Below are 27,939 nucleotides of genomic sequence, written 5' to 3' on the forward strand. Positions count from 1 at the left end.
GTGGGTCAGGTGCAGTAGCTTTGAGTTAGACCTTAGTTTACTTTATCTTTTCCACATGTGCACTAAAGTGTGCACAACAAATAATTAATGTAGGGAAGTCATCACTTCCGATACTGATAGAAGAAGCTCAACTAGAGTGGCAGGGGATTCATAGAGTAAGTAATGCTTGTTTTTTTTATCTTATTCCTTATTAAAGGACTAATTAAAAAAAAACAAAAAACAGAAAACCTGGTGGAATCGAAGTATGGTACAGTGAGGCTTCAGTACTTCCATTCCCATAATCCGTAGGGTTCTCAGTAGTGGGGCTGCCAATATTCAGGCATTTTCTTATGGATCTCTATTCATATATGTTGTTTCACGCATAATTATCCATTTTATTATAAGAAATGTTTGACTTTTATTGTTGAGAATAATTATGTGGATTGTAGCAGAAGCACCAGTGTTAAAAAGCTGGGAAGAAACCAAAGTAGTAGAAATGTGCAGAACTTAGAAAAGAGGCAAAAACTTGAGCCATGATAAACAAGAGTCAAGCTACAGAGAACAGATATGATACCTCGACAATCTCATATAATGGATAGGTTTCATCAATCATCTTGACGTGGTGGGGCAGAAGCTCGAGGGAATCTACTCACAGTGTCAAATGAAGATAGGCTATTCAAGTAGAAAATTTAAGGAACGTAGTATAAAAAAAGTCACTAGTTGTAAGCCAGCATTTATTTAGGAAAATTCAACATTGTTATAAGCTATAACATTAAAATCATGCAGCTTTACATTTTACACAGAAGCTGGCAAAAAGCTCTTAGCAAAACATAAAGAACATATAGGAAAAACTCAAACCACATGTAAAAGGGTTGTCTGGTTTAGAAAACCCATTATCAAGTAAGCTATTATTATTCGGAGTTAACGAAAGGACCTCATATTAAAGTTCCACAAAACTTTGGGGCATATTTTATAGTTTGTAGACCCTTAAATTCCTTGCAGATCAATGGCTCCCAAGATCCTGACACCAAACTGATCACTCAAAAGAATGCTCAGTAGTGCGCAGCTCAGGAGAGAGGAGCACTCAGTTCCTGCCAGAGTATGTGAACAACAAGGCTTAAAGAGGTTTTCCACTACTAATGTGACCACTTTTCATTTATCCTAACTCTTCCTAACTCTTAACTAATATACTTCTGCTAGCTACCCTTGCTCCTGTAAGTTTTTTTCTAAGAGGCTTGTATATACCTTTATTATTGTTGTAGCTGTGATCTTTCCAGTTGCAGACCAAAATCGGACCAACTGAGTAGGGCATGTCACTGCTGGGGGCTGAGAGGAGAGTTAAGTGTGATCTGGGCATGCATGCCCAGGCTGCTGTCACTCACAGAGAGGCCATACCGCTCCCCACCTGTGACCTGCCCTGCTCAGTTGGTCCAATTCTGGTTTGCAGCCGAAAGGATCAAAGCAAAATATCAATAAAAAGTATTTACGAATAGAGATGAGCGGTGTTCGAATCGAACTGTTCGTCAATCTCAAATTTGACCTGGTTTTAGGCGATGTTTGAGTCATTCGACGAATGCGAACAATTAGCTTCAAGTTCGACAGTTCGAGGTTATGTTTGAAAACGGTTCGATCACCAAAAGCGTAACTGGCTTTTCACAGTAATACTGTCATTCAATGTTAATACAGTGGAACCTTGGTTAACGAGAACAATCCGTTCTGGGACTGTGCTTGTTAACCAAGTTACTCGTTCAGCAAAGCAAAATTTCCCATAGGAAATCATTCCAATGCAGACAATTCCTTCCACAACTTGTTAAATGTCCCATCCTGGTCCCCTAATGTGCCATTCCACACATGCACAAACACACACAAACACACACAAACACACACAAACACGTACAAACACACACACACATATTATGCTCACCTTACCTTCCGTTCCATCGCCGGCCTCCTGGGACTTGCAGTTCGCCGGTACAAGATGTGTATCGGGTAATCATCGCGACCGATGCCGGAACGTCCGCTGCCAGAGCGCTGACGTCAAAGGCAGGAGCCGCTTGCCTCTGATTGGCCAGTGCGCTGCTTTTGAGTAGCGTCTGACAGAGAAAGTTCTTCCCTCGTCGCGATGGTTACCTGATACACATAGTTCGCCGCTACAGGATGTGTATTGGGTAACCATTGCGACAAGGGAGGAACTTCCTCTGTGAGATGCTACTCAAAGGCAGTGTGCTGGCCAATCAGAGGCAAGCGGCTCCTGCCTTTGACGTCAGCGCTCTGTCAGCGGATGTTCCGGCATCGGTCGCGATGGTTACCCGATACACGTTTTGTACCGGCGAACTGCAAGTCCCAGGAGGCCGGCGATGGAACGGAAGGTAAGGTGAGCATAATATGTGTGTGTGCATTTGTGGTTGTGCATGTTGGTATGTGTTTGTGTTTGATTGCCATTGTTTTCAATGGTGTTCGAAAGTGTTCGACGAACACACCCCAAGTTCGACGAACCGAACTCGAACACTAGGGTGGTGGCTTATCTCTATTTACAAATTTCTTAGAGATGAGCTTACAGGAGCAGATAGCAGAAGTATATTAGGAAAATGTTAGTTAGGAGCAGTTAGGATAAAAGAAAAGGAGTCACATTAGTAGTGGAAAACCTCTTTAGAGTCTCCGCTCTAATCAATAAGGTTCCCAGTAGTAGGGCAACAAGTGATCATCACCTATCCTGGCAAATGTATTTAAATGTGTCATTGTGTGTGAAATCTCTAATATCTTTATAATTATGTTACTTTAAATTGGGAAACATATTTAATCTATTCATTGTGGGTGATATTTAAAGTATTATTCAAATTGCCCTACATGAAGTTTTTTTTTTATAATAAAGAGGTTGTATGGTATTAGAGAAAAAGGGGGGTCTACCTATTTTACAGAATCAGCACCACTTTTGCTCATGGACTGTGTCTAGTACAGCAGGTTAGCTCCCTTGACCTTAATGTAACTGAGCTGTAATACCTTACATAGCCCATGGACAAGAATAAGGTTGTTTAGGGGACAAAAAAAACAAACAGGACCTTTTTCGAATCTTAGAAAACATATTTAAAGAGAACCGGTCACTACTTATGTGCAGTCCTATCTGTGGGCAGCATGTCATAGAGCAGAAGAAGCTGAGCAGAATGATCTGTAGGTTTTTGGTTTTCTGCTCTTGCTATTATTACAAGTTCAGATAACAGTCCTATATAATGACTCCAATAAATCTCCTAAACATAGAAAGAACAGGAGGGTATATATAAAGAAAAATTATATTGAGTCTTTTCCCATGAAACTATATAAACTGCTCAGCTTCCCATGGCCCTGACTCATCATTGCCTTTGCACCTGTTTTTGTCTAGTTTTGCGCCTCCTTTTTGTTTACACACAATTAAAAAAATTTATTTGCTCTTTTTAAACTCTATTTTACATGTGTTTGCCTTTTTTATGCTTTCCATTTTGTAGGTGGAGTTTAGTGATTGTATATGTTTATTTTCATCACCGTTTAAAAAAAATGTCAAAATTTGGCGCAACTCCACTTTATTTCCCCACCCTCTCACCCGGTGTATTATTTTGTACACCAGTATTTTGGCATATCTTCTGCAAGATTTTGCAAAATGTGACTTTTTGCACTAAAAGTCGCTAAAACAATTCAAGACAAAAAAATAAAAAAATAGACGTTTAGTTTTGTACTAAATTAATGAACCACGTGCGCCATTTTGAAGAATTAGTGGCAAAAAGAAACAAAACGGCATTTAAAACCACAAGACAAGAAAGGAAAGTGTCTCAACTAGTGTTGAGCGGACCCAAACTTGAAAAGTCCAGATCCGCGCGGTTTCAGCGTCCGATCCGATTCCGACCGGGAATCCGGCTGCACGATCCGGGTTTGTGGGTTTTTTTTTTTTTTTTTCTCTCTCTCTCTCTCTTAGCCGGACCCGGATTATTAGTGATCCGCTCAACTCTAGTCTTAACCCATTCAACAAATTATGATTCAGGGCCACTGTTTATTGTGACAGTTTCCTTTTCAGATTTTACCAAGCAAGAGTGCATTTTCTACCGTATTAATAGAATAATTGAGAAATGTTTTAACTCATTTTTTCAGCATAGCCAGAGGCAACGGTGGACTAGTTAGATATGCTTTTCCAACAACGAGTCAAGCAGACTAACCGGCACTAGGTATTTATATGCTCATGCTTCACTTATCAATAGCCAACAACAACCATGCACTAAATAAGACCTACTTAAAAAACAAAATGATAGCTCAGCCCAGCTCACAGCACGTATACATAACTGCAGTCCGTCTTTTAAACATTGCCATTTTGCTTAAGCATGCAAATATCATTCTGACTCTGTTCACATTGAATTTTTAACTCTATGTTCTGCACATGCGCAGGAAATTCTCCAGAGCTATGCACTGAACATAAAGCCCCAATATACATACGGTAGCTATATACCGTACAGAAGCATAAAGGCCGCTTTACACGCTACGACATTGCTAAAGCGATCTCGTTGGGGTCACGGAATTTGTGACGCACATCCGGTCGCTTTAGCGATGACTTTGCGTGTGACACCTATTAGCGATTTTGAATCGTCACAAAAACGGTCAAAATCGCTCATCGGTGACATGGGGGTCCATTCTCGAATATCGTTGCTGCTGCAGTAGCGATGTAGTTCCTCGTTCCTGCGGCAGCACACATTGTTCCATGTGACACCGCAGGAACGAGGAAACTCTCCTTACCTGCCTCCCGGCCACAATGCGGAAGGAAGGAGGTGGGCGGGATGTTATCTCCCGCTCATCTTCGCCCCTCTGCTTCTATTGGGCGGCCGCTTAGTGACGTCACTGTGACGCCGCATGGACCGCCCCCTTAGAAAGGAGGCGGATTGCCAGTCACAGCGACGTTGCTAGGCACGTAAGTAGTGTGACGGGTCTGGGCGATGTTGTGCGCCACGGGCAGCGATTTGCCCGTGTCGCACAACCGATGGGGGTACCCACGCTAGCGATATCGGTACCGATATCGCAGCGTGTAAAGTGGCCTTAAGTCACCACCACTAAAAATAAACTTCTTTATCGGGGTGGTGTTTAATTGTATTGTAAAGCGCAGCAAAAGTCATTAAAGAAAAAGATGTGCAGGCAAGGAACAAGTAAAATATACAACTATATTAATACACCTGTGTGTTTCGATTGGAAAGCTTCATCCAGGGAAAAGGCAGAACGTATGTTAACAGTGGTGGTCCCCGATTTTCTGCTGATGCATTGTGGTTTATTTTCTTGTCTACAGTTACCTTGAGTTTTACTGGTTTTCATCGCTCTTCCTAATGGCCGTTATTGATAAGTTTACTTTGGAAGTCTAGTTACATTTATTGAATTTTAGTTTGTGTATTGTTCCATATATACTATTGTACTTTGATCATATGTGTGTGTGTATAAAGTATAATTAACAGGGCGGACATACTGCCGATGCAGGCGTACGGGAGTCCAGAAGGGAAATGGACACGAAGTAGGATAGTTCAATATTATGTCTCCTGTGTTTTAGGCCTCCTTCACACATCCGTTTTTCCAGTATGTGTGGTGTCCGTTTCCACATGGACATACGTAAACTCATTAAATTTAATGGGTTTACGCACACGTCCGTGTGCAGAGCGAGACAGGACAAGAGCGCCCCCGTTACAATTCTTGCCATTATGTGCTGTGTTTTCATTTATGGTTATAGCTTCTAACTGACCTGACGTAACAGGCACAAGCTCTCAATATGAGTCTATGAGAGCCTTGGTCTGGCTCTCACAGACTTACATTGAGAAGTAACGTCTGGCTCATCGAGAGAACATTGGAGCAATCTGGCAGGTCACACATTGCAGAGGATCAGGGCCAGTGGTGTTCAGATGTACTAAGTGCGTAGCAGAACAGTACCACTCTGTTAATTTTATAGTGGCTATGGCCAGGAACTGCATATCATCCCCTTTCAATTTGAATAGAGGCAGATCAGCAACAACCAGTCATGGACACTATATATTGTATTTGATGGAACTGAACTGTTCTGGTCTGCAACTGAGTACATCCGGCTGCCACTGACCCTGGGAACAGTTACTGATCAGCAGGGTTTACACCCGCATTGATCTGGAATTGATGACCTATCCTAAGGGGTACTTTGCACACTACGACATCGCAAGCTGATTGTAGTGATGACGAGCGCGATAGTCCCCGCCCCTGTCGCACATGCGATATCTTGTGATAGCTGCTGTAGCGAAAATTATCGCTACGGCAGCTTCACATGCACTCACCTGCCCTGCGACGTCGCGCTGGCCAGTGACCCGCCTCCTTCCTAAGGGGGTGGGTCGTGCGGCGTCACAGCGACGTCACATGGCAGGCGGCCAATAGAAGCAGAGGGGCGGAGATGAGCGGGACGTAAACATCCCGCCCACCTCCTTCCTTCCGCATAGCCGGTGGAGGCAGGTAGGAGATGTTCCTCGCTCCTGCGGCTTCATACACAGCGATGTGTGCTGCCGCAGGAACGAGGAACAACATCGTACCTGTCGCTGCAGCGACATTATGGAAATGCCCGGCACTACACCGATGATACAATTTCGACACTTTTGCGCTCGTTAATTGTAGTAAAAAGGATTCACATACTCCGATGTCAAAAACGACGCCGTATGTGCGTCACTTTCGATTTGACCCCACCGACATCGCAGCTGCGATGTCGTAGTGTGCAAAGTACCCCTAAGGACAGGCCATCAATAATAAGGTAGCAAACAGCCCATTTAAATGCCCTGCACTAGTGACAGTTCACCTATTGAGGTAGATAATGTACAGGAAATAACACACATGCTACATGCAGAATATCCCCATTGAATAGTGTTGCTTCACATATAGATCTGCAGCACATCATCCTACATGCCTGAGAATACAACAAGCAAGTTAACAATTGCTCCATCTGTAAATATGTGTATATTATGACTTTTGTAAGTTTGCTATGGAAAGGAGGCGGCCTCCAGCACACCTCTTGCCCAGGGGCCATCCAGCGTCAGTGTCCGCCCTGTATATATATGAAACAAATACAATAGTATATGTGGAACAATACAAAACATTATATATATATTAATATATTATATTAATGTTAACCTTTCTTCTTTATAACAATTTGGGTTTTTGCAACAGCTATTTCAGTTTCATATATCTAATAACTGATGGACTGAGTAATATTTCTGGATTGAAATGAGGTTTATTGTACTAACAGAAAATGTGCAATCCGCATTGAAACAAAATTTGACCGGTGCAAAAGTATGGGCACCCTTATCAATTTCTTGATTTGAACACTCCTAACTACTTTTTACTGACTTACTAAAGCACTAAATTGGTTTTGTAACCTCATTGAGCTTTGAACTTCATAGGCAGGTGTATCCAATCATGAGAAAAGGTATTTAAGGTGGCCACTTGCAAGTTGTTCTCCTATTTGAATCTCCTATGAAGAGTGGCATCATGGGCTCCTCAAAACAACTCTCAAATGATCTAAAAACAAAGATTATTCAACATAGTTGTTCAGGGGAAGGATACAAAAAGTTGTCTCAGAGATTTAAAAAGTCAGTTTCCACTGTGAGGAACATAGTAAGGAAATGGAAGAACACAGGTACAGTTCTTGTTAAGCCCAGAAGTGGCAGGCCAAGAAAAATATCAGAAAGGCAGAGAAGAAGAATGGTGAGAACAGTCAAGGACAATCCACAGACAACCTCCAAAGACCTGCAGCATCATCTTGCTGCAAATGGTGTCAATGTGCATCGGTCAACAATACAGCGCACGTTGCACAAGGAGAAGCTGTATGGGAGAGTGATGCAAAAGAAGCCGTTTCTGCAAGCACGCCACAAACAGAGTCGCCTGAGGTATGCAAAAGCACATTTGGACAAGCCAGTTACATTTTGGAAGAAGGTCCTGTGGACTGATGAAACAAAGATTGAGTTGTTTGGTCATACAAAAAGGCGTTATGCATGGAGGAAAAAAAACACGGCATTCCAAGAAAAGCACTTGCTACCCACAGTAAAATTTGGTGGAGGTTCCATCATGCTTTGGGGCTGTGTGGCCAATGCCGGCACCGGGAATCTTGTTAAAGTTGAGGGTCGCATGGATTCAACTCAGTATCAGCAGATTCTTGACAATGTGCAAGAATCAGTGATGAAGTTGAAGTTACGCAGGGGATGGATATTTCAGCAAGACAATGATCCAAAACACCGCTCCAAATCTACTCAGGCATTCATGCAGAGGAACAATTGCAATGTTCTGGAATGGCCATCCCAGTCCCCAGACCTGAATATCATTGAAAATCTGTGGGATGATTTGAAGCGTGCTGTCCATGCTCGGCGACCATCAAACTTAATTGAACTGGAATTGTTTTGTAAACAGAAATGGTCAAATATACCTTCATCCTGGAACTCATTAAAAGCTACAGGAAGCGACTAGAGGCTGTGATTTTTGCAAAAGGAGGATCTACAAAATATTAATGTCACTTTTATGTTGAGGTGCCCATACTTTTGCACCGGTCAAATTTTGTTTAAATGCGGATTGCACATTTCCTGTTAGTACAATAAACCTCATTTCAATCCAGAAATATTACTCAGTCCATCAGTTATTAGATATATGAAACTGAAATAGCTGTTGCAAAAACCCAAATTGTTATAAAGAAAAAAGGTTAACATTAATAGGGGTGCCCAAACTTTTTCATATGACTGTATATATATATATATTGTTTCTATCAGTATTGTTATTGTATATACTGCCTTCTGATCTTACATTTTAAATAGCTGATATATGTATTACTGGGTTGTATATACTGTATATATCTGGGGTTTACCTATCTGTTTTACAGATATTCTTTGATCTGATTTTATTTTTATCATAAACTTATCTGATTTTCATATGTATTCAAGGGAATCTGTCAGCAGGTTTTTGGCACCTCATTTGAGAGCAGCATGATGTAGGAAAAGAGACCCTGGTTCCAGTGATATGTCACTTATTGGCTGCTTGATGTTATTTTGATATAGTCCTGTTTTTTGTGCTGCAAACTTAGAAGTGGTCAAAATGCTGAGCCCTGTATAACCACACCCACACCACTGATTGGCAGATTGTTGTGCACAGTGCATAGCCATAAAGCTGTGGTGGGGGGGTGTTTACACACAGCAGTTGACCAAGGTTGCCAACTGAACTTCTTATTTTTTCTGGACAGCTTATCAAAAAATCACAGTTGGACAATTTACAGATACATTGGAAAACCATAATAAATCATTATGATTATAAGTGATCCATATCTAAAGCCCATAATTCTGATATGAAAACATCGGCTGCATTCACATTAAATGGTAAAAAGCTAATTACAGTTTAAATAATCCGTATGATCTTTTTCAGCTTCCATAAAATCATGGATGCCTTAATTTTTTTTTTTACGGATGGGACAAAAAAGTGCCGCATTTTTATGGACTTTCTGGATGGTTGACCAAGAGGTACAAGACACCTAGTCCTGTATTGATAATCTCCTGCTGATAAAGCATTCATTGAAACAGCAACACATAGCCTAGTAAGTTACACATTGGTGCAATCAGGCTCTCAGCTCCTACATCATGCTGCTCTCAGAATACATAGCTAAAATCTGCTGACAGATTGCATTTAATAAAAGTGTATTTTTTAACTCAGATACTTGGCTGACAATCTGATTTTATTTGTGTTCTATTTCAGTGTTGTATTAGGTGATTATACATGGGTATAGGTGTTCCAGAATAAGTATAGTAACATATAACCAGGCAGACAGATAGAAGAATGACATTTTTTTGGTCTTGTTACGGTCTATGCATTAGGTGCAGTGTGGACATTGCCTAAAAGGGGAGATTCCAGGAAAATAGAACTTTTCCAAATATGTACGAAAATAAATGTATTCCTCCTGAAACACCCCGCAACGGTTCCCTCATCAATTTTAGTTTAAACCTCTATAGTGCTGACAACATGTGACCAATGAAGTAAACTACTCCATGCAACACTATAATGGCAACTATCCTGTATATAACACCCTTGGTTGCCTTCGGTCACAGGTTAGGATTACTTTACAATATTGTACACAAAGCGCAGGATCGGAATGATGACTATTTTTTTTTTATGGTTTAATAGCTTATTTAAAGGGAATCTGTCAGCAGATTTTTGCTACCTCATCTGAGAGCATAGAGGTGTAGAAAAACGTGGTAACAATTAAAAAGTAACCTTTAATAACTATTGGTTAAAAAATATATAAACCACACAACATATATACGGTATGTGAATTCGGTGGAGCATACGACACTTATTACCATTACTCATCTGAGAGCAGCATAATGTAGACATAGAGATCCTGAATCCAATGATGCATCACTTAGATTACTGGGTGCAGCCGTTCTCATACAATCAGATTTTTTTAGATATAGCATGCTACAGAGCTGAGAGAGCTTCCCCACTCACATCAAGCTCTCAATAGAGACTGTACATTGACTGTGAGGTGTCAATCAGAGGAGAAGGCGTGTCAGACTGCAGTGCGTGGGACATTGTAGTCCGAGCAATGAGAAATCCTGCTGCTTAAAGGGAACCTGTCAGGTGCAATATGCACCCAGGACCACGAGCAGTTCTGGGTGCATATTTCTAATCGCTGCCTAACCGTCCCTGTATCTAGTACTATGCATACAGAAATCTTTAGAAAAAGTATTTCTAAAGATCCTTTATGATATGCTAATGAGCGCAGGAACCAGTCACAAAAGCGTTAGTTCCCGCACTCATTCCGCTCTCTTAGCATAGTAACACGCCTACAGGAGAGTGCAACATGCTATTCAATGCCCACTGCCTAGCATCATTGGTAGTGACGTGCGTACCTATGTCTGTTGCACCGCCTCAGACGCCAGGGTTAGGGTCAGTGCGCATGATCAGAAGTCACCGGCACTTCCGGTCATGTGTACTACACCAGTTTGAAGCTGGGATGCGTACACCCAGAAGGCCAAGGATCATGCGCACTGAGCAGAAATCCAGCCTGGGGCGCGGTGGCAGCAGAGGGGAGAGCGACCATGCCTCTGACGCTGCGCATTCACTAGCATGTTAGCACGCCTAAGGGGGCCAACTAGCCAAGGGAACCAATGCCCTTGCGACTAGTCGCTGTCCTCATTAGCATATAATGAAGGATCTTTCTAAATATTTTTATAAAGATCTCTTTATTTATGCTACTATAGGCTGGGACTGCTAGGCAGGGGTTAGCAATATGCACCTAGAACTGCTCGTAGTTCTGGCTGCATACTGTATCTGACATTGCAATTAAACATCAGCTTGGACCTTAACAATACAGGCATCCCTGAATTCTTGGTGTTAGCCCATGCTGTCTTCAGCTTACATAGCAAAATCCTGCTGACAGTTTCCTTTCAAAGGAGTTTTCTCAGGCTTGCAACCTTTTTTTGTAAAGAAAGCAAGACCAGACCTTCAACTAGGAACGAACTGAATAGATTATCAAATAAAATGGAAATATAAATGTTATATGTCCATGCAACCTGCCCTTGTACATAGGACAGCCAAAAGCCATGCAAGAAATAAAATACCATGCATAAAAATGAATGATAACCAGAAAGCATGCTTAAAAAAAAAAATTGGTTTACCTGGTCATAATAGGATTGCGTATACCATATAAATACTCATTATGATAACCATAATTACCATTTTCCATACTGTAATAAAGCAATTGCATGAAAAAATAAATTGATGTATCATGTAAAAAGGGAAAAAAAAAAAGATCAACAATGTGGAAAAATATAATGAACGTGACGTGATATATATTTCTAAGTGATCCTGTGTGACAATAACAGGATAATTAAAAAGAGTGCCATGCAATAAAAATCCAAAACGGTATTAAAATAAATAGAGTTAATATCATATTCTCTCATCGTGCATATTACTGGAAAATTAGCGATCCTGGTATAAAAAACATAGATAAGCACAGACTGACACATTAAAAAGGTATCACAAAATACAAGATAGCCCCTTTGTAAAGTTTATATAAAAAAAAAACACAAAAATTGCATAAAAAGCTTACTTTTTCATGGGGACAGTCTCAACACTACAAGATATAAAAAGAGGGAAAATTACTTTTAAAACTGCAAAGTTAGTATGTAATAAATTACTGATATAAAAAAAAAATCTATAAGCTTGTGCTCTAGCGGGTCAGACTTTGTCAGTCCTGATTTTTTACATTTGGTTAGTAGTGCCATTTCCGCAGCACCATTAATAATCAATGCAATCTATAGGATTTGTCGATGAATGCAAAATACAAGAAGAATCATGGATAAGGTAGAGCAATAAAGGTTCTCGGAAAGTGAATCAAAACGGAAGAAAGAGGCATGAGGAGGTCGAATGGTAAAAACAGTTATCATAAAGTAAAATGCCAAGTCCCTGAAACAGAGGTACTGTAGATAAGAGAAGAAAGACTAGTTAGGACAGACACATTCGGTGAGAAAGTACAAAGCAAATTTGTTTTAATTGTATCGGACATGTGGTGAAGTCATGAAACAATAAAACCATATACATTAAGTAATGACCAACTGTAATGGAAGTTCTCCAACCACGTGATCAACAAATCAGAGCTCATTGTGGGTCTAAATTACCCTATATATACTTGAGTATAAGCTGACTTGAGTATAAGCCGACTCACCTAGGTTTTTCACAAAAACCTGGGAATACTTTTTGACTCAAGTATAAGCCTAGGATTATTAGACACACACCAAACTTAGAGAAGGAAAATTGGAAAAAAGAATTTGTAATGCTAAAATGAGAGTGTGTCTTATAATCTGGATAAAGCTTACCGGGTTGGCGGAGCGAGGTCACAGGACGGAGGGTCAGCCATACCGTGGCTCAGGGCTGTTGCGGCTGCTCTTGAGGGTCGGCGATACTGGGGGCTCAGGGGTGTTTCAGTGGGCACCACTGAGCCTTTCGGTGGGTGGTGGACCCAATTGAGCTGGGCTGTGTGCTCTGTTGAGCCGGCTGGCAGTTGACATGATAGACTTCAAGAAAATGGCCGTTGAAGTGGCGCGTGCACAGATTGATATTTCAACTCTCCGAGATCTTAAACTTCCGTGGCCATTTTTTTTAACTCTATTGCGTCAACCGCCGGCTGGGTCAATGTGGTACCCTGGCCGGCTCAATGGCGCCCGTTACGACACCCCTGAGCCCCCAGTATCGTCAACCCTCAAGAACCGCCACAACAGTCCGGAGCCACAGTATTGCCAACCCTCCGTCCTGTGACCCCACTCTGTTGCGCTGACACGGTAATCTTTATCCGGAATATAAAATGCTACCCCATTTTCCCCTCAGTTTTGGGGGAAAAAATTAGTTTTATAATCTGTAAATGGGACCCTCAATGGAGTATAAGCCTAGCATAAAAACTGTAAAGAAATAGTCGGATTATACACGAGTGCATGCAGTATATTACATATTTCCTAAAATATTATATTCTCCAGATGTTCACTAAAGTCGCCAGTATAGCAGCATTCATGCAAGTAAAACTTTTTGAGAAATATTGCAAGACATATATGTCATCTTACCAATACAAATAAATGGCTTAGCGTACTGCAAAGAAAATCATGAGCTCCAGGACTACACCTTTTTTAAATTGATGGACAAAACTAAGCATTTTTGATTTAATGGTTGATCCGTGTCTGCAAAGTTATGAATCTTTGTAACACTTTATTACCTTATTGTTTCATGTTCTTTCTCAACCACCACGCCTAGTTCATGTTCTGTTAAAATTTGCTTTGAGTTGATGCTCTAGCAAGAACCTATACGCAAAACATACCAGCAAACATTTCCCTCTCTGAGCACTGGAGAGGGGAGCACAGAAGCTCACATAGATAGTGGGGAGTGTGTCTATATGGTGTTTGAGTGCAGATTCTTAGTAGAGCAGCAGTTCAAAGTAGCTTTTAAAAGAGCATAAACTAAGCAGTTATAAAAACACTTTGATAGATTTTAAGGTTGAAGGTAGATATACGTCCATCAAGTTCAATCTATAACCCAACATGTTAATCTACAGGAAGGTAAAAACTTCATGAGGCAGATGTTAATTGCCCCATATTAGGGGAAACATTTCTTGCCAATTCCATATTCAGCATGAGACTAGTTCTATGGATCAATGTTCCATCACAGAATCTAATACCCATAACTTATAATATATTTTTAAAGGCAAGCTTCCAGGCCCTTCTTCTACCTCTTTTGTGACTCAACCAATACCACATCATGTAGCAGAAAGTTCCTTTGTCTCACTGCTCTTACAGTTAAAATTGCCTTCTGTGATTATGATTGAACTTTCTTACCACTAGTTCAGTGGGCCTCAACGTTTCTGACCTTGAAAACCACATTCAGCTCATAGAGGGTCCTAAGCCACATCCAGCTCCCGTCACCTCACAGTAGTGACACCCAGAGTCCTAACTGTTGTTATAATGAAAAGTCAAAGCTTTTCCACTGAAATCACATTGAGGCAGTATACCAAAAAAACAGGGGTTTTTCCAATACCAAAATCCAGTATCAAGCACTCCCGCCACAATATCTAATCCAGCTTCAAGCATCTCCTGTCTCCAATTTACCATACTTCAGATGTTGCTCCAGGATTGCCCTGTATTTAGCTCCATCCATCTTTTCATCAACTCTGAAGCTTCCCTGTCTCTACTGGAAAAAAAAGCCTCCCCACAAAGTTTTGGATTCAGCACAAAAAGGTTTTCATTCCTCTCATCCGACCAGAGCACCTTCTTCCACATGCTTGCTGTGGATGAAGGCATGTGGAAGAAGGTGATCTGGTCACAGGAGACCAAAGTAGAACTTTTTGAGTAAAATGCAAAACGCTATGTGTAGTGCAAAACTAACACTGCACATCACCAAGAAAACTGATACTTCTGTGGAAAGCTTGAAATGAGATGAAACGTTCAGTTGGATCAGTGTGATGAAATAAAGATATAAAGTTATACCTTCCCTGAGAGCCAGGACTTTTCTGATTTTGCATTATTTGTCCTCCTTGTGCACCACTGTTACAGTGGAATGCCAATCGCTTTAGGAATTCTTCATCCCCCTTAAAACACAATCCCCACTGTCAAACAAGGTGGAAGCAGCATTATGCTGTGGGGATGCTTTCATGAGCAGGGACAAGGAAGCTGGTGAGATTTATTGGATAAATGGATGGAGCTAAATACAGGGCAATCTTGGAGGAAAACGTGTTGGAGGCTGGAAAAGACTTGAGACTGAGGAGTAGGTTCACCTTCCAGCAGGACAGCAACCCTAAACATCCTGCCAGAGCTGCAATGGATGGTTTAGAACAAAGCATATTCCTGTGTGTGTATGAATGTCCCAGTCAGAGTCAGAACTAAATCCCATTGAGAATCTCTGACAAAATGTGAAAATTGCCGTTCACAGACGCCTCTATCCAATCTCACCAAGTGAGAGCTATTTTTCAAAGAATGGGCAAAAATTTCAGCCTCTAGATGTGCAAAGCTGGAAGAGAAAGACCCCAAAGGACTTGCAGCTGTAATTGTAGCAAAAGGTGATCCTACAAAGTATTGACTCAGGTGGGCTATATACAAATACATGTCATTATTTAGAAAATCATATCATTTTCTTCTTGTTTCATCATTTTCTTTACACTTCACAAATACTCACTACTTTAAAGGCCCTGTCACACTAAGCAACATCGCTAGCAACATCGCTGCTAACGAACAACTTTTGTGACGTTGCTAGCAATGTTGCTGTGTGTGACATCCAGCAACAACCTGGCCCCTGCTGTGAGGTTGTTGGTTGTTGCTGAATGTCCTGGGCCATTTTTTAGTTGTTGCTGTCCCGCTGTGAAGCACAGATCGCTGTGTGTGACAGCGAGACAGCAACAACTAAATGTGCAGGCAGCAGGAGCCGGCTTCTGTGGAGGCTGGTAACCAATGTAAACATCGGGTAACCAAGAAGCCCTGTCCTTGGTTACCCGATATTTACCTTTGTTACCAGCCTCCTCCGCTCTCACTGTCAGTGCCGGCTCCTGCTCTGTGCACATGTAGCTGCAGCACACATCGGGTTAATTAACCCGATGTGTGCTGTAACTAGGAGAGCAAGGAGCCAGCGCTAAGCATTGTGCGCCGCTCCCTGCTCTGTGCACATTTAGCTGCAGCACACATCGGGTAATTAACCCGATGTGTGCTGTAACTAGGAGAGCAAGGAGCCAGCGCTAAGCATTGTGCGCTGCTCCCTGCTCTGTGCACATGTAGCTGCAGCACACATCGGGTAATTAACCCGATGTGTGCTGTAACTAGGAGAGCAGGGAGCCAGCGCTCAGTGTGCGCTGCTCCCTGCTCTCTGCACGTGTAGCTCCGTGCGGTGGTAACCAAGGTAAATATCGGGTTGGTTACCCGATATTTACCTTAGTTACCAAGCGCAGCATCTTCCACGCGGCGCTGGGGGCTGGTCACTGGTTGCTGGTGAGCTCACCAGCAACTCGTGTAGCGACGCTCCAGCGATCCCTGCCAGGTCAGGTTGCTGGTGGGATCGCTGGAGCGTCGCAGTGTGACATCTCACCAGCAACCTCCTAGCAACTTACCAGCGATCCCTATAGTTGTTGGGATCGCTGGTAAGTTGCTTAGTGTGACTGGACCTTAAGTATCACATATAATCCCAATAAAATACATTTAGGATTGGGTATGAACACTTTTTTAAGACACTGTATTATCACATAATCCCATTACTCTCCTTTTATGTACTAAACTTTTGTGTGGCACTGAATCAAACACATTGACAACTCTGGATTGACAACATTCTCTACATTTCCCTGGTCCCGTCTGGAACTTATTGTATTTTTCGTTTTATGAGACACACCAGGTTATAAGACGCACTCCAAATTTAGAAGGAAAAAAAAAAGGTAAAAAAAAAAATATAGGGTCGGTCTTAGAATCCGGTGTTGTCTTGCTAGGGGAGGCAGCAGCGTTAGTAGAGCGAGGTCACAGGAGGCAGGGCCAGTGCTGGAGTAAGTCAATGTTGCAGGCGGTGCGGCGGGTGTCCCGGATGTTCGCCACGGGTGCTGTGAGGCAGTAGCATCCAGAAACTGTCGGCAGTGCAAGCTTCATAGAATTGGCACCTGGAGTCGACGTGTGTGCAGATTGCAGATTCAATGACAAGCCGAGATCTCATCTGCGCACGCGACACTTTCAGGCACCATTTTCCTCAAGTGAGCTACTGAGAGATCAGATGAGACCTTGAGCCAAGAGCTCAATCTGCACATGCGCCAATTACAGATGTCATTATTAGAAGCTCGCAACCCCAACATTTTCAGGATGGCCTGTGTCTCACCCCTCGCAGCGAGCACAGCCCAACATCAGCACTGCCCGCAGCATCAGCACCGCCCACAGAACAGCGCACAGCCCGCAGCATCGCCTCTGCCTCCAGTGACCCCTCTCCATCACTAGCATCCAAAATATGCAAATTTTATGCTAATACAAAAAGTTGCTGCCATTTCTTGACATACCTAGTGGCGCTACATCACTCCACAGCAGGGAAGTGATTTATTTGTTCTGCTGCTCAGAAAAATATACCATCTTCAGTGCTGGGGAGTCAGTGAGCGCTGCTCCTGGGGACACACTGCTGCTTTATTAGAAGATTTTCCCCTGCCTGTCTGTGCCTTCACTGTCTATCACTATCACAATGGTCTGTGCTCTAATCGGTGTGAAAATGGTCTAGCCAGAGCACATCAGTGTAATAGTGATAGAAAGAGAAGTTGCAGACAGTCAGGGACAGCAGTAATAATACACTTGATGAAGCTACAGACAGGCAAGGAAAAATCTTGGGTGTCCCCTGGAGCAGCATAATTCTAATCTCTGTGCCTGCGCTTGTGCATTAAAAGCATGCGTGATGTCCCACAGACCACACAGTGGAAAAATCCCGTACATTTAAAGTAAAAGGCTTTTTAAACTCACCCGTCTCCAGTGATGATGTCTTCAGCCGCTGCTGTCTCAGCTTCCATGCTGGCTAATTATGCTTATGCAAATTCACTGCACAGCCAACCCGAAAGTAGATGCGAAGGGGAGACAGCGGCGGCCGAAACAACATTGTGGGAGACTTCAGCACCATGGACAGCAGCGGTGTGGCCAGGAGAGTATAAAAGAAAACATGCCCACGATCAGTGTTTACTGCGTTTTGAACGAAGCATGCTTCAGCTGCGTCCAAAACGCAGCATTGAACAGTACAAGCATAGTGGACGGGATTGCTTGAAATCCCGTGCCCACTATGCTTGTTTTTTCCACAGCAAAGACTAACCTGTGGTGCGTCTTTCTAGACCACATCATATCAGTTGTTTGCTGCAGAATCGCATGTGTCCTCCGTAGGGAGAACACAAGCGAGAGACCACAGCGCACTGAACCCTGATCATGAGCACAAGCAGCTGCAGTCTCCTGCGTTCTCCTGTGGAGGAGACTCGCGGACCCGCAGTTCAGGACCCACTGCATCCAGGACACAGTGAGTCCTGATTGTGAGCACATACCCTAAGTGCCTGATCTCCATGTATTATCATGGATAGCACACGGAGATCACACGTGTGCCAAAATCACAGCACACGGAGGGACATACTTACCTTTAGCACGTCAGTGAAAAACGTGTGTTTTTCACAGATGTGTGAAAGAGGCCTTAGGTACATACTGACTTTCAAAGCAGTTAGTAGCTATCTAAAATAAGTAAACACGCACTTTTAACAGTTTTTTTAACAAAATTTTTGGTGTTAAGTACTCGTTAAACACTATTGCAAACCTTCTAGCCATTTTTCCCAGAGCACAGCTGCTCCCTCCCTATTGAGGTGCAGCCCAACCATACCATAGCAGCTGTAGCCAACAGAGAAGTCGGCCCAGTTTTCCAGCAAAACCCTCCTTCCTACACCAATTCCTGAGCCACTAATACACCTCCCTAATCTCCTAGTTCCTCTCTGGCGTGGCTTGTATACAAGCAAAAAATACCATATTTGAGGTTTATGCTTTAAGCTTACAGCCGAATTCAGTGAAATAGTTTTTAAAGGACCTTCCACCTACCTCCAGCTTTGTCATTGGTGCTGATGTGCACCATTACCTCTGGGTTCTCACCAGTCTCTCAAACTAATCTCAAGCTCCAGGAAGACTACACAATGTTCAATAATCAAGGTATTTGTGACAGTTTGACAGTTTGACAGTTTGCCCTATCTGTACCCCTAATAATGAAGTACCCTCACCACCAACATCTGTCTGGCCTGCCCTGCACTTCTGTTTCCCCTCTTACCAGAGCAGATATGTCTCTGGCTTTAAGAGGACATGTTTTGCTGCAGCAGTGCTATTCCTTTACTGACACCCCCTCATCCTCCAACTTCGCAAACTTGTTGGGGTGTGCCAGATTAGGACTAGCCTCCCTAGAACTCTTCCTCTACCTCACCTTCTAACTGTAACCCAGCTAGCTGCCTCACTGTCTTGCAGCTCCATACTACAATCCTCCCCACATCTACCCCAGCAAGCACCTTCTCAGTGAGCAGCAAACTCCTTTCCATATTCTCTATGGATCTCAATGTTGCCAGCTGCTCATTTAGATCTAGTACCTGGGCTTCCAAATGCACAATGTGCATACATCGCACAGTATGCACCATCAAAAGGATGCTGAAGGATTGCCTACATGTCACAAGATGTAGAATGGATGGCATTATCAATAATAGAGAACATATTACTAATGGCGATTACACAAACATAGGAATATAATATAAGTAAATACAAACAGTGAATTAATACACATCCCTTCTAAACTCCCTGAATCCAAAGTCTCTGAATCTAAAGTCCCATTTCAGCCAAACTACACTAAAGGCCTCTTTCACACGTCTGTGAAAATCACGCACGTTTTTCACGGACGTGTCAAAGGTGCGTATTGCCCTCGGTGTGCCGTGTGTATGGCACACGTGTGTTCTCCGTGTGTTATCCGCGATAACACACGGAGAACGGGAACTTTCTACTCACCTGTCCCTGGCATTGCTGTCCGTGGTGCTGATCTTCGGTCTCCGGTCCTGCCGACTCCCCGGTGCTGCAGCTTCCGGCCGCAGTGAAGTGAATATTCAATGAGCATAATGAGCGGCGGTCGGCAGCAAGTGACAGCAGCGGCAGAGATTGCAGGCCTGGAGAAGGTGAGTAAAGGTTTGGTTTTTTTTTTCTCACAGACACTTCTTTTCTCCGGTGCGTGTCACATGGAACACATCCGTGTGGTCCGTTTGCATTACGTGTGACAAGTTTTCGTTCCGTGTGACACCCGTGATGCCGGAGAGAAAACGGACATTTTGCCGTGAGAAACACACGGACACACGTAAGTACGGAACGGACACATGTTCCATGCGAAAATACTTACGTGTGTCCAAAATCATAGGAATACATAGGTCTACGTGTGTACGTGCCTCCAGTACGTGAAAAAACTGCCAAACACGTACCGGAGGCACATACATGTGAAAGAGGCCTAAAACAAATCACTTGCAAGCATGCTCACTCTCTTTTTCAGATGCTTTAAATGTAGTTGGTTTTCCTTAGCTGCAGTACTACCTGTAACTAATGACAGGCGGACCCGGACTGTAAAAGTCAAGACCCGCGCAGGTTCAAAAGGTACCCGAGTGCCGGGCCCCGGCCCGGAATTCTCAGGAAATACCAGGATTTGACCTGGATCTGGTACTTGGGCAATACAAATAATTCACCAGCGCAGATGTAACTGCTCCTGCGGGGGCTTGTCTGACTGCAACCAATCACAGACGCCAGTGGGTGGGGAAAGCAGTGCATATGCAATGAAGATAATGAGCGGCCCCGGAAGTGAATGAGCGGTGGCGGGAGCAGTTACAGCCGCTTTGGGGCCTCGGTAAGTACAGTGCATTTGCTCCTATCCCCTTCTATGGCCAAATTCTGGTCCCTATAGACGTATATGGGAACTGTCTTCCATCTAGAGACCCATGACGAATCCTGGGCTGGAACCAGGGTGTTTTTTTTTAACCTGGTTAGACCCACCGATCCCAGTTATCTGCGAATCCATCCATCACTACCTGTAACTCACTGCAATGTTTGGAAAACTTTCTTTATGAGACAGAAGAAAACAAATTAAGGTAATGATGTATAATACAAAGATTCATAACTTTGCAAAAGCTAATCAATAATTAAATTATCAAGTTTAGTTACTTGTTATATTATACTAAGCCAGTAAAAAGATAAAACCTCCAGAGAATCATCTTCCAATATGAGTATAACCTTCAAGTGTAAAAACCTCAGGCCCTAATCAAGTAAAATGGGCTATAAAGCAATGTAAATTGATAGTATAATCGGTATTAGTGATTGCAGTAGTTGCATAAGGAAGACAAGCAGATCTGTATTTCTAATCACAGTTAACTTAAGGCCCTGTCACACACAGAGATAAATCTGCGACAGATCTGTGGTTATAGTGAAAAAGTGGACAATCAGTGCCAGGTTTGTGGCTGTGTACAAATGGAACAATATGTCCATGATTTCACTGCAACCACAGATCTGCCAAAGATTTATCTGTGTGTGTGACAGGGCCTTTACAGCGCTCAAACATTCTTTGATAATACGCAGTCACATAGACGCCTTATTCACACTAAATTTCCAAAATGTCCAAAATTACCTAAGTCAAAGTCTCCCTGCAATAACCCAAGGCCAAATCTAGAACTAGAAAAGTTATTGTCTCACCATACAACACAATGAAGTTCTGTTATATCAGCCGAAAAATATCTGTACTAAAAATAATCCTCTAAATCACAATGATTGGCTGCAAAGGTCATGTGGCTAGACAGCATGCGATCAGCTGCAGAGAAGAATACTGCACAGTAGAGGACCATGACGAATCGGAACCAGAGCGGCGGGAGGATCGGCAGGAACTCTACGACTTGTTGGTTATTTTATAGCATCATAAGCATTAATTTTCTTTTTTTTAGTTTGTTAATGTTATGACTAAACACTTTATTTCGTAATATGATCGCAAACAAGAAAAACTCTGTAGAGCGCTACAGGAATGACCGAAAAATACAATAAAATATAGTCAAAGTATAGTTAAAATTCGCTCCAAATCAGATCAATAAATCATTATTGGAATAATGTACTTTATCTGAAAGACAGGTCAAATCACAGCTTAAAGGGTTTATCCAGAAATACCAGTCTGTACTGTCCTATTGAACTCACATTAACAGGGCAGCTCCTTCTTTTCCACTCTGCTCTATCCATGGAACATCACTGCCGTCATTATACTGATTGACAGCAGGCTGCCAGCAGTTAGACAGCAAGGAGTCAGCCGTCAATCAACATGACGACAGTAGTGACACCCTAGATATAGGGCAGAGCGTAACGGAAGAAGCTGTTCTTGTTATGGAAGTGGGATAAATGCCGGATGTAGCGGTTCATGATCATTCTGAGCTAGGAAAGTTCATTGCAGGGCAGTACAGGTAGATTATTCGCAACTACTTGCCGGTAAGTTCTTAGCCCCGTAGCCAAAAAATTCAGTTCTGGATAACCCCTTTAAATTAACTCAGTAATACTGCAAAAGATCAAATATGTTGGATATTTAGTCATGTAAAGCACTAACTACTGCAGGAGGAGTGCAGATACATCATCAAACTCCCATACCCTTTTATATCATCAATCTTAGGTCACCACCGCCAGACCACCACTGTAAATATTGTATACAACTTATACAATGAAAGAATAGGGTCTCAATTTAAATATGAAGAATATATATAACATACATACACACATAAATATCAATATTACACACATAAAAATATACAGTTGAAACCGGACGTTTACATACACTCTCTATAAAGACACATCTGCATGTCTTTCTTACTATCTGACATGAAATCAGAATAAACCTTTCTCATTTCAGGTCAATTAGGAACCACAATTATTTATATTTGTCAAATGCCAGAATAATGAGAGAAAGAGAATATTTTCAGGCATTTTTATTACTTTCTGCAAAGTCAAATGTTTACATAAACTAAGAGTACTATACCTTTAAACAATATGGGACAGCCCATATGATGATGTCATGTCTTTGGAAGCTTCTGATAGGTTTATTGGCAAATCTGAGTTAATTAGAGAAACACGTGGGGATGTATTTTAGTGCACACCTGAACACACTGCTTCTTCGTGTAGCATCATGGGAAAGTCAAAAGAAATCAGCCAAGATCTCATGAAGAGAATTGTGGACTTACACAAGTCTGGTTCATCATTGGGTGCAATTTCCAAATACCTGAAAGAGCCTCATTTATCTATACAATTATATGCAAGTACAAACAAGATGGGAATGTCCAGCCATCATACCACTGAGGAAGTAGACATGTTCTGTGTACCAGAGATGAACGTGCTTTGGTCAGACATGGGCATATCAACCCAAGAACAGAAGAACCTTGTGAAGATGCTGGCGGAAGCTGGTAAGATTGTGTCATTATCCATAGTGAAAGGAGTACTGTATCAACATGGGATGAAAGACCACTCTGCCAGGAAAAAGTCATTGCTCCAAAAGAAACAAAAAAGCCAGATTAATGTTTGCAAATGTACACAGGAACAAAGACCTTAATTTTTGGAGACATGTCCTGTGATCTGACAAAATGAAAATTGAACTGTTTGGCCATAATCACCATCGTTAGGTTTGGTGGAAAAAGGGAGAAGCTTTGAAGCCTAAGAACACCATCCCAACTGTGAAACTGTGAAATGTTGTGGAGTTGTTTTGCTAGAGAAGGGACTGGTGCACTTCATAAAAAAGATGGAATCATCAGGAAAGAAGATTATGTAGAAATACTGTAGCAACATCTCAAGACATCTGCCAGGAACTTAAAGCTTGGCTGGAAATGGGTTTTCCAAATGGACAATGACCCGAAGCATACTGCCAAACTGGTAACAAAGGGGCTTAAAGATAACAAAATCAATGATTTGCAGTGGCCAACACAAAGCCCTGATCTCAATCCTATTGACAATTAATTGGCAAAGCTGAAACGGCTGGTGCCAGAAAGGCGACCAACAAACATGGCTCAGTTACACCAATTCTGTCAGGAGGAATGGGCCCAAATTCCTACCAACTATTTTGAGAATCTTGTGGAAGGATTTCCAAGATGTTTCAAGTCATACAGTTTAAGGGCAATATGCTACATCACCACCGGAGTCCGCTCCAGCGACTTCTACTCCGATCGCCAGGTAACACCATGTTCCTGCAGTGGATAGTGCTGGTGATGGGAGAGGAGTCGATGCCAGCGGCGCCGCTGGGCGCAGGCTCCGCTCATCCACTGGTCTGGGTTTCCTGGGGATCTGCAGTGCCACTGGCTGACTGTAGGTGGCGGGTGTCTCCCAGCTGAAGTACCATCATTCAGCTACAGCCTATGGGAAGACACCACACCCTTTTTAATGCCCCTCCTGTCTGCTGACCTTTGCCAGAGATAGTTTTGAAAATTCTGGCTCCTGTTTAGTCCTGTTCTGTGATTTTGTGTGCTGATTACCGCTTGTTTCCTGACTACCCTCCTGCCTGCTGTTTTTGTACCTCGCCGCCCCATCCGGTTTTGACCACTGCTTGTTTCTGATTACGTCTTTGCCTGCCCCTGTTCCGCCATTCCTGGTTTGAGCCTGCCTGATGACTACTCTCTCGTTCTGCAGCCTTCAACAGGTAGTGATCTCCAGGGCCCTGCGTAATTCCAAATCCCTGTATAGGGGTTAAAGGATTTCAGGGTTCTGAGGGCCCTGCTTGGTGAATGGCTTCCCTCTAGCCTGTCTGAGCCCGTCTGAGTCTGTGGATCTAGGCAGGCGTTACAAATACTAATGAAATGTATGTAAACTTTTGACTTTGCAGAAAGTAATAAAAATGCCTTAACCATTATTTCTCTCTCATTATTCTGGCATTTGGCAAATATAAATAATTTTGGTTCCTAATTGACCAAAAACGGGGAAGGTTTATTCTGCTTTCATCTCAGATAGTGAGAAAAACATGCAGATGTGTCTTTATAGATAGTGGATGCAAACTTCTGGTTTCATCTGTATATGTATATAAATTATACATACACATGAAAAGTTAAAAAAAAATGATGTATGAAAATATATAGACCACTAATATCTAATAATTGCGTATAATAATATAATAACCAATAGTATGCAGACATAAACGTGCACTTACTCATCATAAACATCTTCCGTCTCCATTCTGCGATAAAACTTTGCTAACTTGATAGCAAAAATAATACCAGGGATTAAAAATATTGTCGAGCCTCCCAAGCCGAACCAGAAGGAATTCTAGAAATAGAAAGAAAATAACTTTCACAACTCATGAAAATCACCAAGGTCAAAAATACATTTCAGGTAAAAGTTATTATTGTATTAGACCTAACACAGGGCATGAACTCGAGGAATACGAAGAGACGAAGAGAAGCCGGTGCCTTGTACCTGCCTTAGGTCCTGCACTAGTCATGCACCAGTCATTGAGCTGTCTTACCCAGAGTTTATTATCTATTCCTGCTTTATTCTTAAATATAATACAATATAATGTATCCCTCATATTTACTTTCACCATTACGGTCAGATCATGCAGTCTGAATGTTTTCGGCACTGTTGTGTCGTTTCCACAGCACCTGTCCCCCCAGGTGATAGACTAAATAGAGTGGAGGGAGCTAAAGTGTATAAGGAGGTAATTTTCCTGTAGGATAGAATATCCTGGGTACAGTATGTATCAGTACAGTGTGTACAGTATTATTAAGATGTGACTACAGAAATCAAACATTGGAAGGTAATTCCCTGTGCATGGCAGTTTACGCTTAGGGGTACTTTGCACGCTGCGACATCGCTACTGCGATATCGTCGGGGTCAAATCGAAAGTGACGCACATCCGGCGCCGGTAATAATGTCGCAACGTGTAAAGCCTAGATGCGCCGATAAACGATCGCAAAAGCATCGTAAATCGGTGATCTGTGTAGTGTCGGACATTTTCATAATGTCGCACCAATAGGAGATACGATGCTGTTCCTCGTTCCTGCGGCAGCACACATCATTGTGTGTGAAGCCGCAGGAGCGAGGAACATCTCCTTACCTGCCTCCACTGGCTATGCGGAAGGAAGGAGGTGGCGGGATGTTTACGTCCCGCTCATCTCCGCCCCTCCGCTTCTATTGGCCGCCTGCCGTGTGATGTCGTTGTGACGCCGCACGACCCGCCCCCTTAGGAAGGAGGCGGGTCGCCGGCCAGAGCGACGTCGCACGGCAGGTAAGTGCGTGTGATGCTGCCATAGCGATAATGTTCGCTACGGGAGCTATCACAAGATATCGCATGTGCGACGGAGGCGGGGACTATCGCGCTTGGCATCGCTAGCATCGGCTAGCGATGTCGCAGCGTGCAAAGTACCCCTTAGTTTCACTGGAAATCCAACTCAGGTTTTCTGGTATTTTCTAAATAAAACAATGAGAAGTATGAGTTTCCGAATCCTTACCACCGAATCTATTATGTAACTGCATAAGAAGACATCGACTGCAGTATCTACCACATTCGCAACGGGCTTACATCCTGCAACATCCAGTGCGATCTGAAAAGACAAGAAAGTTGGAGATATGTAGCCAAATAATAAATATTTCCAGCAACTAATTACTAAAGGGAAGTGGACATAGTCAGTATGCAGGGAGCACCAGATAAGCTGTTAAAGGGAATTTGTCACCAGGTTTTTGCTCCCCCATCTGAGAGCAGCATAACGTAGGGGCAGAGACCCTGATTCCAGCAATTTGTCACTTATTGGGCTGCTTAGTGTAGTTTTAATAAAATCACTAATTAATCAGCAGGAGATTATCACTACAAGACTACTTGACGTCAGGAGTCCAGCATATTCATGAGCTCTGTATAACTGCTAGATCTACAGCAGAGAAAACAGCGATGTCATCAAAATGACAGCAAACAGCTCAGTAAGTGACACATCGGGGTCTCTGTCTCTACATGGTGCTGCTCTCAGATGGGGGAGCAAAAACCTGGTGACAAATTCCCTTTAACAGCTTATCTGGTTCCCTCTGCATACTGACTATGTCCATTTCCCATATCAGGTTCATATACAATACAGACAATCAACTTTTTTTTTTTCCTATAGTTCTAGAAGTATCTGAGTAGAAGCTCAGGACACAGCCTGAGACAGTGTCCTTCACCTCCTACTTTGGAGCCAAGAAACCCTGATTAGACTTTTTAGTGCTTTCATGTGTTCCATTTTTTATTAGCTAGTTTGTTTTTCTCTGATACGTGTTTGAGATATATAAATATATATATATGACGCCCTGGCAAAACCAGGTAGTCACAAATAGGCCCCCGTCACTTAGGTGACACACAGCCGACCTGAAACCCTAGTCACCCCCCCTTAGGGAAAGATAGACACACCAGTGAAGTGGAGGCAACATCGGAGGAGCGGGTAAGCGACCCACGCCCCTATGTCCCACCGGGACTGGCCCATCAGGCTGAGGAGCCCGGTCTGCCCCCATCCGCCACGCTGCCTCCCTCGCTGCCCACACCTGCAGCCGACACCCCGCTTGGTCCGCTGCCACATGCAACGGCAGCGGTACCCGTCCCATCTGCCTGTGAGGACCCGCCAGTGGAGTCCTCAGGCTACGAGCACTCTACTGATCCCGCACCCGCACCAGCTCCAAGCCAGACCGAGTCCCGGCAGATGTCCAGTCCGGTCCCGAGCCAAGCCGCAACTTTGATGACATCACCCCCGGTCCCGGAGAAGGCAGCGCCCGCGATGACGACGGCCCCGGCAGTCTGCCCGGCCGCAGCGGAGACAGCCCCCGACCAGAAGTCAGCGCTGCCAGAGACGCTGACTGCTCCCAAGCTCCCGGCCTTGGCTGAGGCAGAGTGGTTATGCACCAGCGGGGCAGCAGAGCGGGCAATGACACAGCGGACCCCTCCATTGCC

General features: G+C 43.1%; 1 protein-coding gene across 10 annotated transcripts in view; it reads right to left on the bottom strand.

The window, feature by feature from the left end:
* PROM1 (prominin 1) overlaps window positions 1-27,939 on the bottom strand; it is a 316,884-nt gene that overhangs the window by 9,558 nt on the left and 279,387 nt on the right. For 5 of the 10 annotated variants that reach the window (XR_012753972.1, XR_012753974.1, XR_012753970.1 and 2 more), the window contains 5 exons: window positions 26,483-26,575; window positions 25,183-25,298; window positions 12,068-12,091; window positions 11,634-11,702; window positions 554-651 (listed from right to left, as the gene is read on the bottom strand). Coding sequence is in view for 3 of the 10 variants with exons in the window: in XM_075346904.1 (XP_075203019.1) it covers window positions 11,634-11,702; window positions 12,068-12,091; window positions 25,183-25,298; window positions 26,483-26,575 (302 nt within the window). In the remaining 7 variants the exon portion in view is untranslated. Of the gene's footprint in view, window positions 1-553; window positions 652-11,633; window positions 11,703-12,067; window positions 12,438-25,182; window positions 25,299-26,482; window positions 26,576-27,939 lie in introns of all 10 variants that reach the window. The other 5 variants (XR_012753975.1, XM_075346904.1, XR_012753976.1 and 2 more) reach the window with 5 other exon arrangements.

This window comes from Anomaloglossus baeobatrachus, chromosome 1 (genome assembly GCF_048569485.1).
Source record: "Anomaloglossus baeobatrachus isolate aAnoBae1 chromosome 1, aAnoBae1.hap1, whole genome shotgun sequence".
In the NCBI taxonomy this organism is placed as follows: domain Eukaryota; kingdom Metazoa; phylum Chordata; class Amphibia; order Anura; family Aromobatidae; genus Anomaloglossus; species Anomaloglossus baeobatrachus.